This window comes from Parus major, chromosome 9, assembly GCF_001522545.3.
Source record: "Parus major isolate Abel chromosome 9, Parus_major1.1, whole genome shotgun sequence".
NCBI classification, from domain to species: domain Eukaryota; kingdom Metazoa; phylum Chordata; class Aves; order Passeriformes; family Paridae; genus Parus; species Parus major.
Genome location: NC_031778.1, coordinates 21,639,543 through 21,660,501, shown reverse-complemented (window position 1 = coordinate 21,660,501; position 20,959 = coordinate 21,639,543). Strand labels below are relative to the sequence as shown.

Genomic DNA, 20,959 nt, shown 5'->3' with positions numbered 1-20,959 from the left:
TGTTTTATGGCAGTGAGGTGATTTGTAAACAGGTTCAGTAATGCTGCTTTTCCCTCAGATTTGCAGCTCTTTGAATTCAACTTGCTCTTTGTAGTTTTGGGGGGATAGTTCAAAGAGAATTGTATCCCACATTCATGTTTGCATGTCTCAGTAGCCCTTTCCAGACAGCAGTGGAGTAACACAATAAAGATTCTCCCTTCAGATTTTTCTCTGGCCAGGCAGGACTATGTTGGATTTATGGCAGTAGTTCTGGTGGGTTTGATGGAGAATAATAATGAAAATATTTAATATTTTTATCATTCTTGGTGATGGAATCAGTTCTGACAGAGAGCATGCCTTGCCCAGCGCTGGCTGTGCGCCAAGGCAGAGAGAAGCAGAACTTAGACATATAAGAAGAGAATTCTATAATGTATTTAATTGAATATATCCTAAAGTATTCTAATTGAATAAATCTTTAAGCATTCTGCCACTCTGTTTCTGGGTTATATTTAAGCAGCAACCTCTTTGAAATGTAAGCATTTATTAAGTATTTACACTTGGTTAACAACACCTCTAAAATGTACATTATAATATATTCTCTGCAAGTTTCTGCCCAATTATTTTCTGATTTTTGTTCACTTCTCTTAATTTTTCCTCTTTCTTATACATGTTCTGTGTCTGCTTCTATCTCCAGAGTGCACCCCGGGGTTTTATGGGGCTGGTTGCAAACTGAGGTGCAGCTGTCCTCCTGATGTCCTGTGTGATCCTGAGACTGGAGCCTGCAAACATCCGTGTCCAGCTGGCTTTCATGGAGAAAAATGCCATTTGTGTAGGTACTCACTGCATGTTTCCCTGGGAGATACACTTGGGAGGGGAAAGCTTATTCAGGAAGCTTAGGTTCAGATATAGAAGTTGCAGATAAATGGGTACATTTGTTGTTGATACAAGTTGGCAGTTCCCCACTGAAACCAGACTGATATTTGGAGCCTGGCAAATGTTGTCTCTCTCTCTCTCTTCATCTCCCCCTGCAAAGGTCAAGGCACAAAGCTGAGGCCAGTTACCCAAGCTAACATTTGTCCAGGTAACAACAGTTGCTTTTAAAGCTTCAGGCACAAATTTTGCAGGGCTCTGCTGCAGTTATTTTCAGACCACCAGTTGCTCAGACACTAATGCTAACATGGATCACTTCTACCAGCACAGCCCAGGTTAAAATTGGTGGTCGTGGTGCCTCCTGATGCTTTCAAATTTCTTCTAACCATGACTTTGGGTTTTTTTGTCCAGCTTGTCAGCCTGGAAGCTTTGGAATGGGCTGCAGGCAGAGGTGCAGCTGTGGAGGAGCCCCCTGTGATCCGAAGACAGGGCAGTGTGTTTGCCCAGCTGGGAAGACTGGTGCTACGTGTGAGCAAGGTGTGTGAGGTGCTGGACCAAGGTAGGGAGTGCCTGGCTTTGGGAGACCCATCAAGAAGTAAAATTTTGCTGTTTCCCAAACCAATAAACAGAAAAACTGTGATGGAAACTGGGAGAGAACCTCTCTTTAGCTGTGTTTTTTTGTGCTGCAGTTTAATGGCAGGGCTGGTAGGTCTGTAGAGATAATATCACAATCCAGATCAGTTTTGCTATTATTTTTAAATTCTTCAGGGTAACACCAGTAATCTGTGGCTGTCCTGAAACAGAAAATGGCACTGGTTACACCTCATGTGCTTTTTCTCCAGATTGCCCAGATGGCCAGTGGGGACCAGACTGCCAGAACTCCTGCGAGCCCTGCGCCAACGGGGGACAGTGCAACAGGGAAACGGGAGCCTGTGACTGTCCCCCTGGCTACACTGGGCCATCCTGCTCTGCCAGTGAGTCCTTGCCTCAGCCTTCCCCATGAAAAGAAAGTCAGATTGAAAATTCAGGTTATGCTTTGATTTCTGCCTTATTATTCTTTTGTGAGATAAAGCACGCTGATCTGAGATTAAGTGCCCTTCATCTCCAGGAATTCCCCAGGTTGGATTTGACATTATTTGTGGGAGGGAGATTGCAGATAAATGCACGTGATCAACTAAGCTGCATCCCAAATGGATGTTATCATTAGACATAATTTATGGCTGTACTTGGAAATAGAGTGTTTAACAGCCACAACACTGGGGCTGTAATCCTGGCTGCTTGGCAAGAGGTGTGAGCTGGCCCACATGGCATCATTCTCGAGTTATGTTTGCAGCAGCACTCCTTGGTGTAGATAATGCAGGATAAAATAATGCTGAAGATGAGGGAGCAGTATCAGTGCTATCCCTGCAGCCAGAGACTGTGGGAATGCCTTCAAGGAACTGTCCTGTGCTGCCTCTGGGTGTTAAAAGGCTGCTTGAGTGTGCCTGTTGAGCTCTGCTTTGTCCAAGACCTTGGTGGTGGCACGTTTTTAATTCTTATTAACCACAAAATGGCTTTTGGGGAAGGTCTTCCTCCTCTGGGGAAACAGCCTGATGCACAGGAGTACCCAAAAGCGGCTCAGGCTATTCCCACATTCCAGGACTCAGCCCCAGACACCCGGGATGCAGACCCCAGATATTTCTGTGTTGCCATCTGCATCCCTGGATTCAGCTAAACCTGTTTTAGGGGGCGAGCTGTCGCTGTCAGTTTGGTGTGATGAGTGTGAGGCAGGTGAAGTCACAGCCTGTCTGTGTTTGCAGCCTGCCCTGATGGGCACTATGGCCCGAGCTGTGTGTCACTGTGCAGCTGTGGCAGCAGTGCCCAGTGTCACCCTGTCACTGGAGAGTGCTCCTGTCCCCCGGGCTGGACCGGCCACGACTGCAAACACCGTAAGTCAAGGCACACGGGATCTCCTGGGGGCTGCACGTGGAGGAACCAGCTCTGTTTGCTCTTAGCTTATTACAGTTTTTTAATATCGTTTTGCTAATCTTACTGCTTCTGAAATGGTGTTTTTGTGGGTTTGTACAGCCTGGGTGGTTATAATCCTTAATTATCCAGGTTCAAAGCATTGAAATAGATGGCTGATGAAGTGCAAAGTATTGATATAAGCTCTTATTTCAACACTATGGATCCCTTTGCCCAATACCATCTGTCCCGTCAGCATTTTGACTGACAGACAGTTTTGTTTTTCATTTTCAGTGCAGATTAGTTTTGAGATTAATTCTCCATTTCTCATTTTGTTAGGGGGAGATTTATTCAACAAGTGAGTGGCATGTAGAGTCGTGTGTCTAAAGGTCACTTTTTAACTTGGGAATATAAATGCTGTAAAAAATTCTGTTCTCTGGAAGAGCAGAGCATCCTTCTGTTGACTTTAGCATCGCTCCCCATATTGGTGGCTGTGAGAGAGAGTAGATTTGCCCTTTTTGGATGGCACCATACAAATGTGAAACCATCCTGCTTGATTCCTCCCTTTTCCTGTGACACATCTCTTCTGTTTGATTCATTGTGATGCCCCTTGCAAAAAGCCAACAGAAACAAACCTCCTTCTAAACTTGGTCTCAAACACATAAAATCATTTAATTGGCAGTGTTGACAGCAGCAAGTTTTGCACCTGACTTCTCAGGCTCTGCACTGAAGAAAATGCTGGGAAAATCTGAAGTTTCCACCCATATGAATATTTTAAAAATCAAACCAGTTGGTAGTGTGTAGAGCCACAGAGATGGCTTTTCACGACTCCCTGAGCCGTCTAGAGAATTGAGAGACCATGACAAAGGAAAGCTTTTATTTCTATTCAGTGTAAGATCTGAGAAAAATTGTTTTGCAGTGATATCTCAGTAAGGCAGCTCTGCCAGCTATTGCAGACCAGGCATTAAACAGATTCCGAGCTCCAAAACCAGGTTTCTGTTGCCCTAATTGGCACTTTCATCTTCTTCCTTACTCAAAAGAAAGGAGATGTTGTGGTACATTGTTGTAATTGTGTCAGTGCTATGTGATTTTAGGATGAAAGCAGTAAGTTGCTTTAACAAACATTGTGAGATTCCTTTGTGTCCATGCTGCATTTCCCGGTATTCTGAGGAAAACATGGAGGGTGCTCCCAAATCTGTCTGGTTAAACCCATTAACTATTCTGGCTATGCAGATTTTTGTTTAGGGAGTCAACAACTGATATTTTATTTCCATTAAATTATAGATTTGTGATTGATGGGTGTGGATTCACAGAATCACAGGGGTGGAAGAGACCTTTAAGATCGAGTCCAACCCATGTCCTGACACCTCAACTAAACCGAGTGCCACATCCAGTCTTTCTTTAAACACATCCAGGGATGGTGACCCCACCACCTCCCCAGGCAGTTGATCCAATAAAACACTTTTTCCTAACATCTAAATTTCCCCTGGCCCAGCTTATGAATGATTAGTTTTATGACTATGATTGATTAGTTTTATGCGGATGGGATAATATCTGCCTGCGTCCAGCTAAATCAGACCAGCAAAAAACCTCTTTATTTCCACAACCTGTGCTGCAGCTGGGAGTTCAGTCCCGAGGCATTTTGTGCATCCTGCATTCTCTCAGGCAGCAGTGCAGCAGGGTTTGGGGGTGGTGCTGGATGTGACCCCGTTTCCCTTGGCAGCCTGCAGCAGCGGCCGCTGGGGCCAGGGCTGCGCCAACTCCTGCGCCTGCGACGACTGCGACCCCGCCACGGGCACCTGCTCCTGCCAGCCGGGATTCACCGGGCAGCACTGCCAGCTCAGTAAGTGCCAGCCTCCCCAGCACGTGCAGCTCCCCAAACCCCAGCTCTGGAATTGTGTTTTCCTGGTCATTCCCCGCAGGAACGCTCCCAGGCTGTTCCGCCCCCGCTCTGCCCAGCGCTGCGCTCTCGCGTTTCACCAGGGTTAGATGCTTTCCCTAATTTGATTTCCAGAAAAGGTATTTTCAGCCTTGTTTTGGACCCAGCAGCTATTTTTAATGTTAGGATGTCGTGAGAGGGATAGGATTGATGTATTTTTGGGTTGTGGCATAAGAGTTTCCGTATTGGTTTTATTTATTTGGTTTTAGGGCAGCACTTACCCTTCTTAAATCTCTATTTCAGGTCAGGCATATAGAAATACTTCACATGTACATAACAGAAGGAAAACCAGGAAGTTTTGGAGTCCTGTATTTATTAACAACAAAAATGTGTAATGGTCTTATCAGAGGCCCATGACCCTCACCTTAACATTCACCTCCTGATGTCAATAGTAGATGCTTCAAGCATATGAAAACAGGCTCATAGTCAATTCCTCATATGTCTCCCCACGTGTCATCAATTTCTCATCCAGGAGCTTCTTGAGACAGAAGCAATATCTCTATATTTAATGCAACTTGATTTTTTTTTTTTTTTTTTTAATTAACGTGCCTATTTTCTTTTTCATTTCATGCAAGCATTTGGAACCCACTTCATCTTGTGGCAGTAAGTTGCATAGTTAAGCTGCTATTACTATTATTATTGATTATATTGATGTTGTTAAATAAAATAAACATTTTATCAACTAGTTTAACAATCTTACAGTAGCACAGATGTAGCTACCAGAGTCTCAGTAGCGTGGGCAGGATTAACTGCTGGTGTCACACAGAAATGTCAAAACAATTAATCTGGAACCGTGACCTAAGACAAGAAAGCCTGGAAAGTTGATCTTGCAGCCCTTGTTGCTGTTGGCACAGAGGGAATGGAAGGACAGTGTGTGGGGAGGACCAGCTCCCAGAGAAGGAGCTGCCAGCTCTGCTGCTCTTTCGCTCTTGATCTCTCCCAAAATAGCATCTTTGCAGAGAGAGAGTGGCCACATAGCCACTTGTAATCCTCGCTGGGAAGGGAATCAGTGAAGCCATCACCATTGACAAAACATCTGGCAGTTCCTAAAGTTCTTTCTGTGAGCTTTCTCTTCTATTTAGTCTACTTTTTACCTTCTTTTGTGTGTGTATGTATATATATGTTTAAATTTGCACATATATATATATATGTGTGTGTGTGTGTGTACATGCAAGATTATGAAAACCATAGTTCTTCCCATGATTTTATGCTGCCTTGGAGGTGACATCTTGATATCTTGAAATATCCCTTGGTATTTCCTCTGCTCCCCAGGCATCCCTACCCTCTCCCTGCAGGTTGGGCTCCTTCCCCTGGCAGGAGCTCAGGTTCTCTGTCGGGGTGGCTGGATCCTGACACGCATCACAGCAGCCTGTGCCTGCTGGAGCAGGGGCAGATTCTCTGTGCTGTGGACTGTGAAATCATTTGTGAAGTGCTCTGACCCTTTTCCATCACCTTGAAAAGCCTCAGCTCTGGGCTAAACACCGTGGGCCTGAAGGGAGCTCTGCTCAGAGCCCCACACCCCTTGCACTGCAGCACCGTTTCCCTTGCCCAATTCTCAGACTGAAATTTCAGCTGAAAAGGAAACATGGAGAAGGATCAAGCTTTCAAGGCACAGAACACCTCTATGTATTTATTTGTTAAACAGGGATGTGCAGCTTTGGGAAGAAGAAGGGATTTCACCTGTGAGTGCAAAAAAAAAAATTCCAACATACATTTAAACAATGTCCCATTTTTTGACTCTTTGAAAGCAAAGAAATACTTTGAAGAGAAAGAGGTACCTTGCTCTTCTCCCATCTCCCATCCCAGCTCCTCTGTAAAACAAACAGTTGGCAGAGTCCCTGAGCTGCAGGAGCACCTGAATTCATGCCAGCTCCAATCACTGCCCACCCATGGCACCAAACAAACAACGCCAAACCCACCCCCCTATTCCAGACATGGAGCTGTCTTTGAAGACTCTCGTTTTCTGTTCTCTCTGATTCCTTCCAGATTGCCTGAAAATCACTTTGTTGCTGTAAATGCTAAAATCATGGGCTTCTAGAAGAGATTTGGCAATAATCTCCATAACTCATTTAGAGGGATGTTCACAAGACCTTCAAACATGAGTAGAGGCCCTGTAATACTGTATTTAGCCAAGTCTATCTCTATGTTTCAGCCTGTCCAAAATATTCAATGTGAATTAGGCAACTGGCCCTGTTCTTAATTGATTTTCCTATAATCCTGGAAGAAATTATTTTCATTCTCAAATGTTTTCTTTCTTCTGATGGCAAGCACCATGCAAATCTTTTAAAACTCCTCACATTAACTGCTGTGGAAATGTAATTGTTAATCTGTCCCCCAGATGTAACGTTTTCACTTGGATTTTTCAAAGCAGAGCATGAAAGTAAAGTGTGCAGCATTCAATTTAGAGCTTTGTGAAGGCAACCAACACATTTCATATTTTCTCCAGCTTTCTGGGGAAAGAGGATTGGCAGGAAAATGGAGGAGTTTCTCCCCTCCCAGCTGATGAAGTCCCAGAGGAGATGTGCACATAAGCAACTCCAGACCAGTGGGCAAAGCGTCATTGTGCAGAACCTGTGAAGTCTCAGGCTTTGTTAGTTTTCTGTGCAGAATTTAGTGTTTCAACACTCTGGAATTTTTCTAAAATAGATCTTAAATGTAGCCCAACTTACCTGAACCTCAAGGGCACACTCAAATCTTAGTTTTAAGCCGTTACCTTTACGCCTTGATTATTTTGGAAATAGATTTCCCATGTATGTAAAAACTCCCCATTGATCCCTGATCTGCTCTGGCATTGACCCATCATCTGGTTGTGATTCCTGTGCTGCAGGGTGCCCCGAGGGGAGCTTTGGGCCGGGATGTGAGTCCAGCTGTCAGTGCCAGAACGGAGCCGCCTGCGACCACGTCAGTGGAGCCTGCACCTGCACGGCGGGCTGGACTGGAACCTTCTGTGAAAGAGGTACTGCTGCTCCCCCTGGTCCCTCCAGGATTCATGGAGAATTTGTTTTGGTTTTTATTCAGAGAGCAGGTTTTACAATTGACAGCACTGGATCTAAATAAACCATTGAACTTTATTGGAAGCCGATACCGAAATGTGAACTCCCCTCCTAACTCAGCAGAGCATCGTGCTGGGTGCCAAATGTCAGGCACATGTTTTCACATGGTTAAAATTAAATATATGCTCAAGGCTTCTGCTGTATCACATCTTTATGGATACACTTTTCAAGCAGAGTGCCACAGTTTGAGCACTGAGCAGGGAGATGCTTGTTCAGCCTTATGCTTGCTTGTTTCTAGTGCCTCCCTGAAGCGATTTCGAGAAAAACATGGATGTGTGCATCATCCCTGTGGAACTCTTTAAGAACAGATTCACTTCTAACTCAAATATGTCCAATACTATTCTACCTAATCTTCTATTACCTAGTCATTTGGTAAGGTGCTGGAAATGCTGGACTGGATTCTTTAGCTACATTATGGTGAGTCAGTCTGTGGCATTATCACAGGAGGCTGCTGTCGTGCTGCATCATTTTGCAGATTTTTTGTATAAAATATACAAGAGAAACAACACAGGGCCATTCAGGCACTGTGAAAGTTCTGTGTAGGTGATTGAAGATTCTGCAGATTATGGTACTTGAACCAAAGTCACAACTATTTTTCATGGAAAGCAGCTTTATCAGCCAGGTTCAGCGGCAAGGATGGAGGGAAGTGGCAGCACTTGCAGGCAGCTGCTGCCCTCTCATGGGAAGGAAGATGCTCCACAGCCTGACCAGGAATGTGGTTAGGAATCCACCGGCTGGAATTGCTAGTGCTTGTTGTTGTTTCCCTCTCATTCTTACCAGGGACTATTATACAAAATAAATACTCTTTCCAAGGCTCTGCTGCAAATTTCACCTTGGAATTCATGGTATCTCTGCTATGTCCCTTTTAAATATAATTTAGCTGAAATCTGTTCTCCTAAATCTACCATTTTTTAAGAAATTATTGTATTTTTATTGGGGAAAAAAAAAAAGAAAAAAAAGAAGTCATCTGTGTTGCTATGTAAATCTCTTCATTCCAGCAGGAATTATAATGGGAACAAAGAGGCTAAACATCCTTAGGTGTGAGGAATGTGGAGAAGACTGGGTGATCCTATTGGTGGAAAAAAAAGAATAAATCTCAGCTTCCAAATCAGTCATGTTGGACATTTTTATCTTTTATTTAAGTCCTGAAGGAAGATTGTGGAGGGGAGAGTGAAATTCAGCGCTTTGTAAAACACCGTTTCTGCATGTTTTCTCTCAAGAAGGCAGAGTGTTCACTCTCAGCTGACCTGGGTTACCTCTTAACTTAGGAAGTTTTAACCAGAACAGTTTGGCAGCTTCCAAAAGACGCCGAGGGAGGAAAACATGTGGGTGGTTTGCCCTTGGTAGAACCTTCTTGGCACCTTCTCTCGGAGGAGCTGTAGCGCTTCTGTTTCGAGTGACTGGGAGACTGGCAGGGTTTCCTTCTGGCAGGGATGTGCTTTTTGCCGTCCTCTTGGCAATCCACCCACGTTGGCCAGGCTCTGTGCCTTGCAGGCAGAAATTCACATCGAGCCCTGGCGCTGCAGAGTTGCCTTGGACTTCAAACATCCTGCTGATGCCTCAGCCCGTGGCTGGGAAGGACTTCTCAGTCATCACAGAGATGTTGAAACTGAGACTTTTGCACTTCTGAGTTCAAAGTCCTAGGAGAAGACAGCCCCTTACAAAATCTGATTTTGATTGATATTAATAATTAATGTCACCCCTGCACAGCAAGGGTGTTTGAACCTGCAGTTGTTGCTTTTGGTATTTTGCATTGTTGCTGCATGGGATCTGGATTCAAGCTGAGACTGCAGAAATACCAAAATTCGCCATCAGAGTTTTTGTTTTCATTTGGGGAAAATTTCTTCCCATTTTTGTGGGAAGGTGCTTTTATTTTCATTAATTTGCTGCCCTCAATATGAATTAAGGCTTCATAGGTTCAGTAACCAGCCCTTGTTGCAAGACACCACTTCAGTGACCATTTCCAAGCTTATTTGCCACAAATTTAGTAATCTCTTATTAATATTTATTAGAATTGTTAATGTAAACTTAATCCATGCTGAGTCTCAATCTATATATGTCTGTCAGTAATACAGATAACAACCACACCATCATCATCATCATCATCATCACCCCCCAGCACAGGACAATTTCCAAGCTCACCCATAGCAGGAGACACTTTTGCTGCAGGGCTGCTGTTTCATGAGACCTTGCTGTAAATTATTCAGGAGCTGACTGAACTTCTGTGCTCTGAGCCACAGGATGCTGACAAAAGACCTCACACTCTTCAAAGTACTTTTGTCTGTCCATCAGCATCTCAGTTCTGCTCTGCCCTGAGTCACCTTTGATCAGCTGCTCTTCATCTGGTACCACTCAGTGGTACTGCTGCCTCTGCAGTTGTGCTGTGGTCACATATAATAATGATGGGGAAGAACAAAGCTATCAAGACACTCTCTGAAAGAAAATTAGACGTTTCTGAAGGTGGTACATGCCTGCTCCATCTTTCAGCCCTGCTCAGTGCTTTGTGAAAATGAACCTTGTGAATCTTGTGACTCTTTCAAAGGAGTTTTAAAAGCAGCAAAACTGTTTCAGTTGCAGAGTAGGTAACGATGGCAAATGAGGCTGAAAACAAAATAATCTACAAAGAAATGATTTCAGTCTGTGAGAGCAATCTAGGAAAGGCTTCCTTTGAATTTTCTTGAAAGCAGCAAGTGATACAAGCGGAACAGTGATGAAATAATGTATGTCTCTTCACAAGGCCTCATATCACCAAAGGAATGAATCATTTTTGGTGGATGCTGCTAGCAGTGCCACCAGCCAGCTTCCATATCTGAGTGGAGAAGGTTATGTGCTTGGGCAGAAGGTGCCAGAGGGACCCAGGGAGTTGTGGCTGGTCCTGAACTGAAGCAGCAGTCAGTGTCTCTGCACTCCTGGGCTCTGCAAGGGCAGGGATCACAGCAAAGGTGGCTTTGTAAGTATTTTCTGTCCAGTTCTGCAGCATTTGGGGTATGATGTGGCCCACTGACAGGCACTGATCCTTATTTTCACTGCTCTCAGCACTGGTACAGATAAAAATTGAATCCATGGGGCTGCTCTTCCTTAGTACAGGTTCAGTTCCAGATGTAGGAGCAGAACTCCTCCAGCTCCCTGTGGTTGTTTTGCTATGTTTAATTTGTCTTGGTTTTTTTTCCTCATTCACTTTGCCAGTTTTTCATTTCAGCACTGAACTGCACCACTGTGGCTTAGGTTCACTGTAAAAGAATCTTTAGAAGAGCGTCAGGACAGTAAATGGGAGCAGAAGTTTTGCATTGCCAAAGGGAGAGAGGTCAGCAGGGATGGCTCTGGAGTCTTGTATTATGTTGAATTATTTCCTCTGTCCATTACAGAGGCACGAGGAACAGCTTGTGTGAATCCAGCTCCGTTCTCTCACTTGTTTTATAGCTTTTCAATATTCTCAGCCCCATTTTCCTGTGCAGAAATCTGCTGCTTGTGTAAAAGGGTAACATTTTTCCAAGATGCACATAGCAGAACTGGGCAGGCTTAACCCTTGATGCATCTGTGCAAAGACGAGATGGAGTTTATGCAGCGAAAAGAAGAAGCAGGAGCTGTGCTAACAAGGAATGTTTTGCATTTCCAGCTTGTCCAGACGGATTCTTTGGGATTGACTGCCACCAGGTGTGCAAGTGCAAGAATGCTGCTGGCTGTGACCACGTGCTGGGATTGTGTCACTGCCTGCCGGGCTGGCTGGGGGAGAGCTGTGAGCAGCGTACGTACACCCCTGCTCCCAAACCCCTCTGGGAATGGGGACACTGCCCTGCCAGGGTTCACTGCCAGATAAGTCACCTTCCTTCCCAAAGATGCCAAAAAAGGAAACTATTTTTGGTGGCTGTGTAAAATCATCAGCTCTCTTTAAGTTTTTTTTTTACTCAACAAACATGATAAGCATCAGGTTTTAAATAGCAGAGCTGTCTCCTGCCATATGACAGATCCCTGCTTTTTATTTTTGTGTGACATTAAGTGATTAAATGTTGTGTATCTGTTTCTGGTGTATCTCATCTAATTATCAATTATAAAGTGTCAGATTACAAATGTGCAAAGTAGAAAAATCAGAGCTGGGAGCATTTTGTTATGTGAGTGTGGCAAAATAGTTTTTAAAATAATTACTATAGAATCTATTTGTTTTAAAATAAATATCAGTTTCCTAGATGTTCAGAAGTATGGATTATCCCACAATTTTTAAGCTAAACAAGTGCTTGTGAGTATAAATATATAAAATTGGCTATTCTGAGAAATTTTTCACTGCATTTCATGGGAAATTAGGTTATTTTCTTTAGCTGCATGGCTTTACATATGGAGATCACTGAGTCTATTTGCAAGGTTTAGCAAATAAGTGGGTTTTTTTAAGATTTTCAGGTTTTAGCTTCTCAACTTCCCTGTTTTCTTTTAGGATGATGTCATGGTCTAAACTTGCTTTTGAAAATATGAGTGCTGTCTGCAGGACTGGGGTGTAGAGCTGGGCTCCAGGGCAGCTCCACAACGAGCCAGTTCTGCTAGGGAACACTTCTTTAATTCATGGGTCATGGCTTTCTGCAATAGAAAAGTGGTTTAATTTAGAAAATCAAGAGAAATGTGGCTTGTATTGAGGCAATGCTGTTCTCCAGCCATACACTCTTTTATCATCAGCCCTGTTTGAGGGCAGTGCTTGCTCTTCATATTTTCCCCTCATTTTTCCCCACCATTCAACACAGCTTATCTCTCCTGAGAAGGCTTCCCCTGCAAAATCCCCTGCTCTTTTGTTTACAGGTGGGTCAGTTCTGCTGAATCTTCCCAATTTTAGACACTTTTTCCAACATCCCACCACTGCAGGTTTTTCCCTCCTCATGACACTTGGCTGTCCACCTGCACCTGAAGATGCTGGGGGTAACCCAGGCTTTGAGTGTAGATGAATGGAGTGAGCACAGAACAAAAGCAGACCAGAGTCACCCATCCCACAGATCAGCAGAGGTGCTGCTGAACAGGTACAATATTTCCTTGTCACAGCCCATTCTTCCTGTCAAGTCACAGCATTGGCAGTGTGTCACTTTGCCCCCTCCCCAGTCCTTAGCATTAGGGATGGGAAACTTTGCTACATATTTCATTAAATTCAATTAAGAAATGCAGTTCCTTCTCCATGGCCTCTGGTGCCCTGCCCTACTCACATTAGGGGAAAAACCCTATTTATTATCTTGTGCTAGAGCCATTAGACTTTGTGCTGGGTCGATTTATTCCTCCTGCTGGTGAAGGTGCCAAAGCCTCTGAGGCCTCTTGAGAGAGAGGTCAGTTAACAGTGCAGGGTGTCTCCTCCTTTTCTCTTGGCTAAGTGAGAGATCTTCATTTTGATTTTACAACTGGGCCTCATCCACATTGCTCCAGAGCAAGGCAGCTAGGGGTGGGAGACAGCTCAGCACTCCCCATCCTCCCAGGGTGTTTAATATTCACCTTGCCTGTTCCTGGGACCCGCCAGCTCCAGCAGCTGGAGGGACAGCACTCGTGTGGAAGTAATCAGATTGCAGGCAATGTGCTAGAGGATATTGAGGAATAATTTTGGCATCATGGGATTTGAATTGATCCTAAGCCAGCCATGCAGTGAGTTTTATACTCTGCTATCTAATTACAGGCAATCCGGACAGTGATGCCTTTTGTTGAAGCTGCCTAATGCTTTCCATTACCAGACTGTGGGTTTCAGTTGTTTGAAAATGAATTATGTTAATCTGGGCTGAAATCTGCCAAGCAAGCTCTGCCTCAGCTTCAGTTTGTGCTTGGAGATTTTATTTGGGGATTTTTTTAAGTGTCCACCTGAGGTATTTTAGGTTTCCAAGAAATAGGCTTAGGAAAAGTATGTTGCCTATTCTCTTCTTTTCTTTTTTTTTTTTTTTCTTTTTGTTGTTTTGTTTTAATGAACTGTTTCACTGAGTGCTGTGATACAGAAGTGAGGACCTGATATTTGGCATTTCTTTGTGACAGAGATATAACCTGCCTCTCTGGATACTCCATTCCTGGAAGTGTTCAAGGCCAGGTTGGATAGAAGGAGCAACCTGATTTAGTAGTGGCATTCCTGTTCATGACAGGGGGGTTGGACATTGATGATCTTTAGAGCCCCTTCCAAACCAAACCACTCTGATTCACTGCAAATTCATCCAAAGTTTGCAAACCTAAAAAAACCCAACCAAACCCTCCAAAAATCTCATGTTGCATATGGTCTGTAGCAGATGTACACAATTCAACATCTGAATTTTGCCTTAATTCTATCAGTACTAAGCATGCCTCTTTCTGGAGCTGTTGGAGCTCAGCAGAATCTTCACTGAAGTGGCTCCTTGTGGTAAAAAAGAGACCACACTGGTTTGAAAAATAAATTACTTCAGAAAACTTTGCTCAGCCAGAGGCACTGATAACAGGGGTTTGACATTTCATGGTGTGTGAGCACTTGAATTTGCAAATTCCCTGTTCTTTTAAAGCTAAAGCTTCATTTTGTGGAGAATAATCCACAGAAGTCACTTGAAAACAAAGCTACTGGACACCCTGTAGAACATTAGAGCCCATCAGTTCCCTGTGCTCCTGGGCACTTTTGATGGCTGTTGACTTCTAGTCTGGCAGAAAAGTCTCCAGATTCACGTGTTCCTTACTCTGTGTGCAAAGAAGGGATTTTAAAGACTGCAAACACATAAATCGTCCTCTTGCAGAGGAAAGAAACCAAGAGGAAAGTTTTTAACCAGGAAGAAATCTATTAATTTAAATCTTTGGATTAAGTTATTCCTTTTATCTCATTGTGAAGAAGGAAAAGGCCCAGGTATATTTGTACATTCAGTTGTGGAACACCATGAAATAGCTTCAGTATATCACTTTTTTCCCTTAATCTTCAGAAAAGTACTTTGAAAATCAGGATTGTCCCACCAGGAAGCAAAAAACATTTGTGTATACCCAGTAGAATAGTTAAAATTTTCTTCTCCAGAAATTTCTGCTTTCTTACCAGAATTTTCAGGGAAAACACTCTATTGTCTTTTTGGTAAGTGTAACAAGAGCTTTGCACACATAGTCCAAAAACCTCACACAAACCACTGCTAACCAGTCTGGGGATCTGGTGATGAGCTGGTTTTTCCTTTGGCTTGGTTGTGCTACAGTGCTGGTCTCTATTGTGGAAATATTTAGTTCTGCTCCCAAAAACTGAGCCAGAACTCTGTAGATGTGCTGAACTTTTCACTTGGCAACCAAGCTTCATTTGCAGAACAAACTTTTAGCTGTGATGGGACTGAGCTCCTGCTCTTTCTTGTGGTTTCAATGTGGACGAGGTCCAAGTGATGACAAGAACAAGCAGTGTGGAAAAGAAGTCCTGGGAGAAAATGGTGTCTGAGAACCAGGCTGAGAAGTTGGAAGCTCTCAGATGGGGAGAAAAGGGCTGAGAATGGGTCAGGGGCTGTCAACCTCCAAGATCAAGGTGGTTTCACACCTCCCTTCTGTCCCCAGGGTCTTGCTCTCCCACAGCACTGCATCATGTTCACATCATGATGTTCACAACACCCTGAAAGGCAGAGAAGTTCAGTGAAAATTCACTGTTTAGCTGTGAAACATGGAAGATATCCCATTCAGCAAGGGCAGGACACTCTCCTGGGTCTGGGATCCAGGCTTTTTTTGCCTCTCCAGTGCATTCCAGAAGTGCTACAAGGATGAGGGGCTCTGACAGGAGCCCCTGCAATGCAGAACAAAAACAATGCAAGGAGGAGATCCAGTTCCATCACCCCTCTTTGTATTATTTTGGATGCTATCTGAAGAAAACAAGGTAGCAGAACTGTTTGTTTTCCACCATTCAAAGCTATCCAAATCTCCAGTGCAATGGAGACTGCAGGAATTTTATCACTGCCATTTTTCATGGGCAGCAGCACTGAAAGCAGAGCGTTTGCTTGCGAGATGACTGCGTTAAGTTTTCACCTGGGAGCCAGCTGCTTAACCAAACTCATTGAAAATATCACCCCTCTCTGACCAAAGAATGAGAGTCTGGCTGAGCAGAGGCACCCAGCTGTGAAAAATGAACACTGAAAACAATGAAGTTGTCAGTTCTCTTACCAGGATGCAAATAAATACCAGGGCTGTCAGGCTGGCAGTTCTGCTGGACCATTAGTTTAGCACAAAGACGTTCTGCAGAGCAGGGGATGACAGCTGATCCATCACCTCCAGTGGTCCAGCCCCTCCATAGAAACCTCTTCAGAATGGGCTGTGAAACATATTTTTAACCCACATTATGATGTTAAACTTTCATAAGACACATTATCTCTAAACAGGGAGTGTTGCAGATGTAATCTTAGTTTGTGGAATTATTTTTTTTTAAATACCTTTTGCAGTTTATGTATTGGCTGCTCTTGTGGACTTAGCAGTGCTGAGTTAACAGCTGAACTTGATGATCTTAAAGGTCTTTTGAAACCTAAATGATTCTCCTATTGTCTCTAGAGTCAGACATGGTTAATAGATGGGGTTTTATTTTTATTTATTTATTTATTTCCAGGGATGGTGAAGTCACCATACCTTGAAGTGCTCAAAAAACGAGTGGACACAGCACTTTGAGATTTGATTTAAGGATCATGATGGTATTTGACCAAAGGTTGGACTGATGATCTTGAAGATCTTTTCCAACTTAACGATTCAATGATTTTATATGGGCTTAGGCGCTCTTATGATGTGAAAAGTGTCATTGGAGCACAGCTCCAACCTGATTTCCCTGGCTTTGCGTTGCATCTCATGCTTGTTCTGGGCTTCCTTGGATGCTTCCTGATGGGGTTTTATGGAATTCTGTCGTTGCAGCCTGCCAGGGGAACAGCTACGGGCCGGGCTGCAGGAACACTTGTCACTGTCACAACGGAGCTCTCTGTCACCACGTAACCGGGACGTGCCTTTGTAGCCTGGGCTGGAAAGGAGCCACCTGCCAAGAAGGTACAGCTGGAAATTCAACCCCCTGCCTATGGATTATAGGAGGGAAAAATAAAGCCTGTGTTTGGGGAAAGCTCACTGGTATTTTAGCTCTCAGCTCATTGCCCTGTGTTGTCATTGGGTTTGGATCCGCACTGACGTGAATTGGTCCATTAAATTAATCCGTGACACTGTGTTTTAGGATCCCAGGGCAGAGGGGTGAAACAACCATAAAGTTGAAAAAGAGCTGATTTTGAAGGCTGATGAAGGGAGAAAAGGTCCATAAACCTCCCAATTATGATGCTGAAATAAAGCTGTTTCTTTTCCATGGTCTGCTTTACTGTCCCATGCACCAGACTGATCCTCGGTATTACCATGTGCTGTTCCAGACAGAGCCCAAATCCAGAACATGTGAAAGGCATTGAGCCTTCCAGTCTTGGCAATCAGACCCAAACGTGAGGCTCAAACACAAGCACAGCTCCATGAGGAGCTCCATAAGAGGAGGCTGGCAAAGAGGCTGCACTGTGGCATTGCACATCCTAATCCATGCATCCCAGGCAGTAGGAAAAGTCTGTCCGTGCCCCTTGCAGAAGCTCCTTGTTCTGTGCCTTCCCCACGAGGTCCCTGGGGTGGCAGCAGTACCATGGAGCTGGGAATGCTCCTGTGGATGCTCCTGGGTGAGCGGTGATTTAGAGTCAGCACTCGGACTCTCCCCTTCAACATCCCAAGATTGTTAGGGAAAGGGAATGAAAGTTGGCAGGGGTACAGTGATACTTAAATATAGCACATTCCCCTTTTAAAACTTGATATGAAGAGGCCTTTCCGTGAAGGATTTAAATATTGGGAAGGTACTGAGCTGTTCTTGATGACATGTACAGCATGACCTAAATTTTAGTTTTCTCCAAAGGCCACAAATACAAAACTAATGCAAAAGTTACAAAAGATGTTTCAAACACCCCTTTTTAAATACATGTTTGGGGATTTCTTTTCTATTTGAAGTGAGGAGGTAGAATAATTGTGTGAGGCTTGGGCAGCCATCCTCTGGTGCCTGTACTTTTCCAAGGTGAGAGCTTGCCCCTGTTTTCATCTTAAAGAGGTGTCACTCTGGCATGTGGCAGAGGTGTGTGGTTTTTTGCCAAAAAATTAGGTTCTATCCATAGAAACTGGTTGTGATAGGCATTATTAATAGACTTGCCTAATTAAAATTTGGTAAATGGTGAAATATCATCAGCTAGCTGTGGGCAGCAGGATCAGTTAGAGAAGGAGCTGTGATTTTAAGAGGACTGTACAAAGAAATTCTGAGAACAGGGGAATCAAGAACTGCACTCCCCACTGTTGAGAAAGCTGGAAATAACCAAAGAAATGGGTTTTGTGGGTACAAACAGAAAGTCTCAAGGTTATTTGGTGGGTCAGTAATTTGCTTAATCACCTACTTTGTTCCAAGACCAGTTTTATAGTGGTTGGAGTTGGTCGTGTCTCTGTTTTTGCTTGGTTGTACCTCTCAGAGCATCTTCCAGAGCCAGAAAGGCTGCAAGGTGGGAGAGGTGGTGCTGAACCTGTGTCCTTCTCCTGCACTTCCTGATGGAAGTTTTTCCCTGCCTCCCTTCACAGCCTGTCCCCCCGGGTGGTACGGAGCGAACTGCCTGCAGCGCTGCCTCTGCCACGGCCAGGCCACCTGTGACCCTGTGAGTGGCGAGTGCCAGTGTCCCCAGGGCTGGACGGGGACAGCCTGCGAGCTGGGTGAGTCTCACCACCTCCTCCAGCCCTCCAGCACCTCGCTTCAGTCACTCTGAAAGGAAGTTCACTTGAGCTGGGGTCTGCTTTGAGACAAGCCGGAGGAAGGAGACAGAAGAATGGAAAAGTTTAAAAGTTAAAAGAACTGGGGTTGATTAGTCAGAAATGAGAAGGCTGAGGGGAGATGTGATATTGGTACTTAAACATATCCATGGTGCTGGAAACTTGCTGGGCAGAGGAGATGGATAAGCTGTTCTTTGTCCTTTGGGAACGGGGAGGATAGGTAATGAGCTCCACTTAAGGAGAAAGAAACCCTTAAAGATGAAAATGCTGTATTTCTAGATAATTTTGCCAAGGGAGGCTTCAAAATTTCCTTCAGTGAAGGTTTTTAGGGCCAGTTTTGGTGGCTCATGATGTTGCAGAGGCATGAGGGAGTTCCTGCTGGGGTTGCTGCAGCCTTGGCCCCCCATCAGCCTCCCCCATCCTGTTTCAGAGTGTGAGGACGGGCAGTTTGGAGAGGGCTGTGAGCAGAACTGCAGCTGCCACCACGGGGTGTGCGACCAGTCCTCAGGGAAGTGCCTCTGCCACGCTGGCTGGACTGGGGACCGCTGTGATCTTGGTAAGCAGCTCCTTCTGCAAATCCTTCATTTTAACCATCAGCCATTTCTGCCAGTTTTCTATTTTCTGTCTTAAATTTCCAGGATTCTGCAGGCCAATCAGGATTTATGCCCTCTCACCCCATCTCAGACCCACAGGCAGGTCTCTGCCCAGCCATGCCCTTGTCCAAATCATTTTATCTCCTCATACCTCTGTTCCCTGCCTCAGAAAATGAAGGTATTTCTCTACCTTACACACGTAGGGAAGAACACATGAAAGGGAGGGAGTTTGAAGGAGAATTTGCCAGATCAGCCACCTCTGTGGGTCATTGAGGGGAGCTCAGCAAACTGGACTGTGATGCTTCAGATAGTTCAGATGTGGCACATCACCCAGATTTGACACTGCTGTTTGGCATGCTTAGAGCCATCTGAATCCCTGAAATAGGGATGAAATCTCATTCATAGGTGACTTAAAACATGCTTTCAGCTCACCCACTGAGGTGCTGTGCTTTTAGCACAGCTTTCTGAGGTCTCCTGAGGTGCTGAGGACTCGGAAAGCCTCAGCCACCAGTGTGACCTGTAAAGCCTTCTCAGTGTCCACCTCCCTTTCTCTTTGGTCACTTTACAGGGACCTGGAAGGTGGAGGCAGTTCCTGGGCACAGTTCAGACTGCTCAAACAGCTGTCCCTGTGTGCACAGTTCTGTCAAAGCAAACAGCATCACCCTCTCTGTGGAGCCTGGGTTTGCACTCCAGGCCGTGACTCGGTCTTTGCAAACTTTGCTGTGCAGATTCGTTAGCAGCCAGCATTAAGCGCTTCTAATATTTTTAATATCTTCCCCTTCACTGATATTTTCTGGCCACGCAGTCTGCTAAATATACTCCTGAGCAGGAGCTGGGGCAAGGAGGATCTGGCTGATGGCCAGAGGAGCTGCTGATAGAACGCTGTCTCTGCTTGCCCCCAGCCTGTCCCCCGGGATTTTTCGGGAAGCGCTGCGAGGAGCGGTGTGACTGCGCCCACGGCTGGTCCTGCCACCCGCAGAGCGGAGCGTGTCACTGCCACAGGGGGTGGCGAGGGAAGCACTGCGACAAACGTGAGTGAGGGCAGCGCCTCGGCCTGGGGCGCGCCTTCCGCCCGGGCCCGCAGCTCCGGGCCGCGGCCGCCTTGTTTGCACCCCCTCCTTCCGCGGGGCCGAGCGGGCGGTGCTCGCAGGGATGGGTGCGTGGAGCGGGTGGCTTTGTCCCGTCCTGCTGGCCCTGACAGGCTTGGTGTCCCCTGCAGCCTGCCTGCCGGGCCGCTACGGCGCGGGGTGCGGGCGGCGGTGCCGCTGTCCCGCGGGAAGGCCCTGCCACCACCTGACGGGGGCCTGCGGATGTCCCCCGGGCTTCACCGGCCACGGCTGCGACAAGGGTGAGTTCCTCATCACACCGCAAATGCTTCCCTCGGCAGCTAATGCATAGATTTCTTGAACCAAAACATGGGGATGTGAAGCCTGAAGAGGGAAGGGACAACACCCTGACAGGAGGGAAGACGGCCAAGGGCTGCTTGTCCCTTGGTTTGGCCAGCTCTGAGCTCTGTGCCCGCGCAGTTGGGGCTGCTGGGGTTTGCCCTCTCTGTGCTTGAAGCTGTTGCACTGGCAGGGAGCAGCCAGGGGCTGAACTGCCCCCAGATGGGCTGAGGATGGAGTGGATCCCAGCCCTGCCCACTGTGCTGTCAGTAAAGCAGCAGCTCCGCTTTTCTTGGCCTTGTCCCTGTGCGAGGCTGTCTATTCCTGCTCTCAGAGCTCGGGGAAGGGACATTTTCTGGCTTTTCTTAGCGTGGAGTTTGGTCCCCCAGAGCTGTCTTTGGAAGCAGGCTCCTGCTCTGACCCCAGCTGCAACACCCTGGTTTTGTTCCTTCTCACAAAACTTTTCCTGAGCCCTGTTTTAGCCAA

At 45.5% G+C, this 20,959-nt stretch overlaps 1 protein-coding gene across 5 annotated transcripts in view; it reads left to right on the top strand.

Annotated features, from left to right (window-relative positions):
- The window catches only part of LOC107208802 (multiple epidermal growth factor-like domains protein 6), a 187,867-nt gene that overhangs the window by 149,231 nt on the left and 17,677 nt on the right, over positions 1–20,959 (top strand). For all 5 annotated transcript variants that reach the window (XR_002002080.1, XR_002002079.1, XM_019007797.2 and 2 more), the window contains 12 exons: positions 674–808; positions 1,261–1,386; positions 1,692–1,823; positions 2,649–2,777; positions 4,517–4,636; positions 7,560–7,688; positions 11,402–11,530; positions 16,594–16,722; positions 18,310–18,438; positions 18,926–19,051; positions 19,991–20,119; positions 20,308–20,436. Coding sequence is in view for 3 of the 5 variants with exons in the window: in XM_019007797.2 (XP_018863342.1) it covers positions 674–808; positions 1,261–1,386; positions 1,692–1,823; positions 2,649–2,777; positions 4,517–4,636; positions 7,560–7,688; positions 11,402–11,530; positions 16,594–16,722; positions 18,310–18,438; positions 18,926–19,051; positions 19,991–20,119; positions 20,308–20,436 (1,542 nt within the window). In the remaining 2 variants the exon portion in view is untranslated. The remainder of the gene's footprint in view (positions 1–673; positions 809–1,260; positions 1,387–1,691; positions 1,824–2,648; positions 2,778–4,516; positions 4,637–7,559; positions 7,689–11,401; positions 11,531–16,593; positions 16,723–18,309; positions 18,439–18,925; positions 19,052–19,990; positions 20,120–20,307; positions 20,437–20,959) is intronic.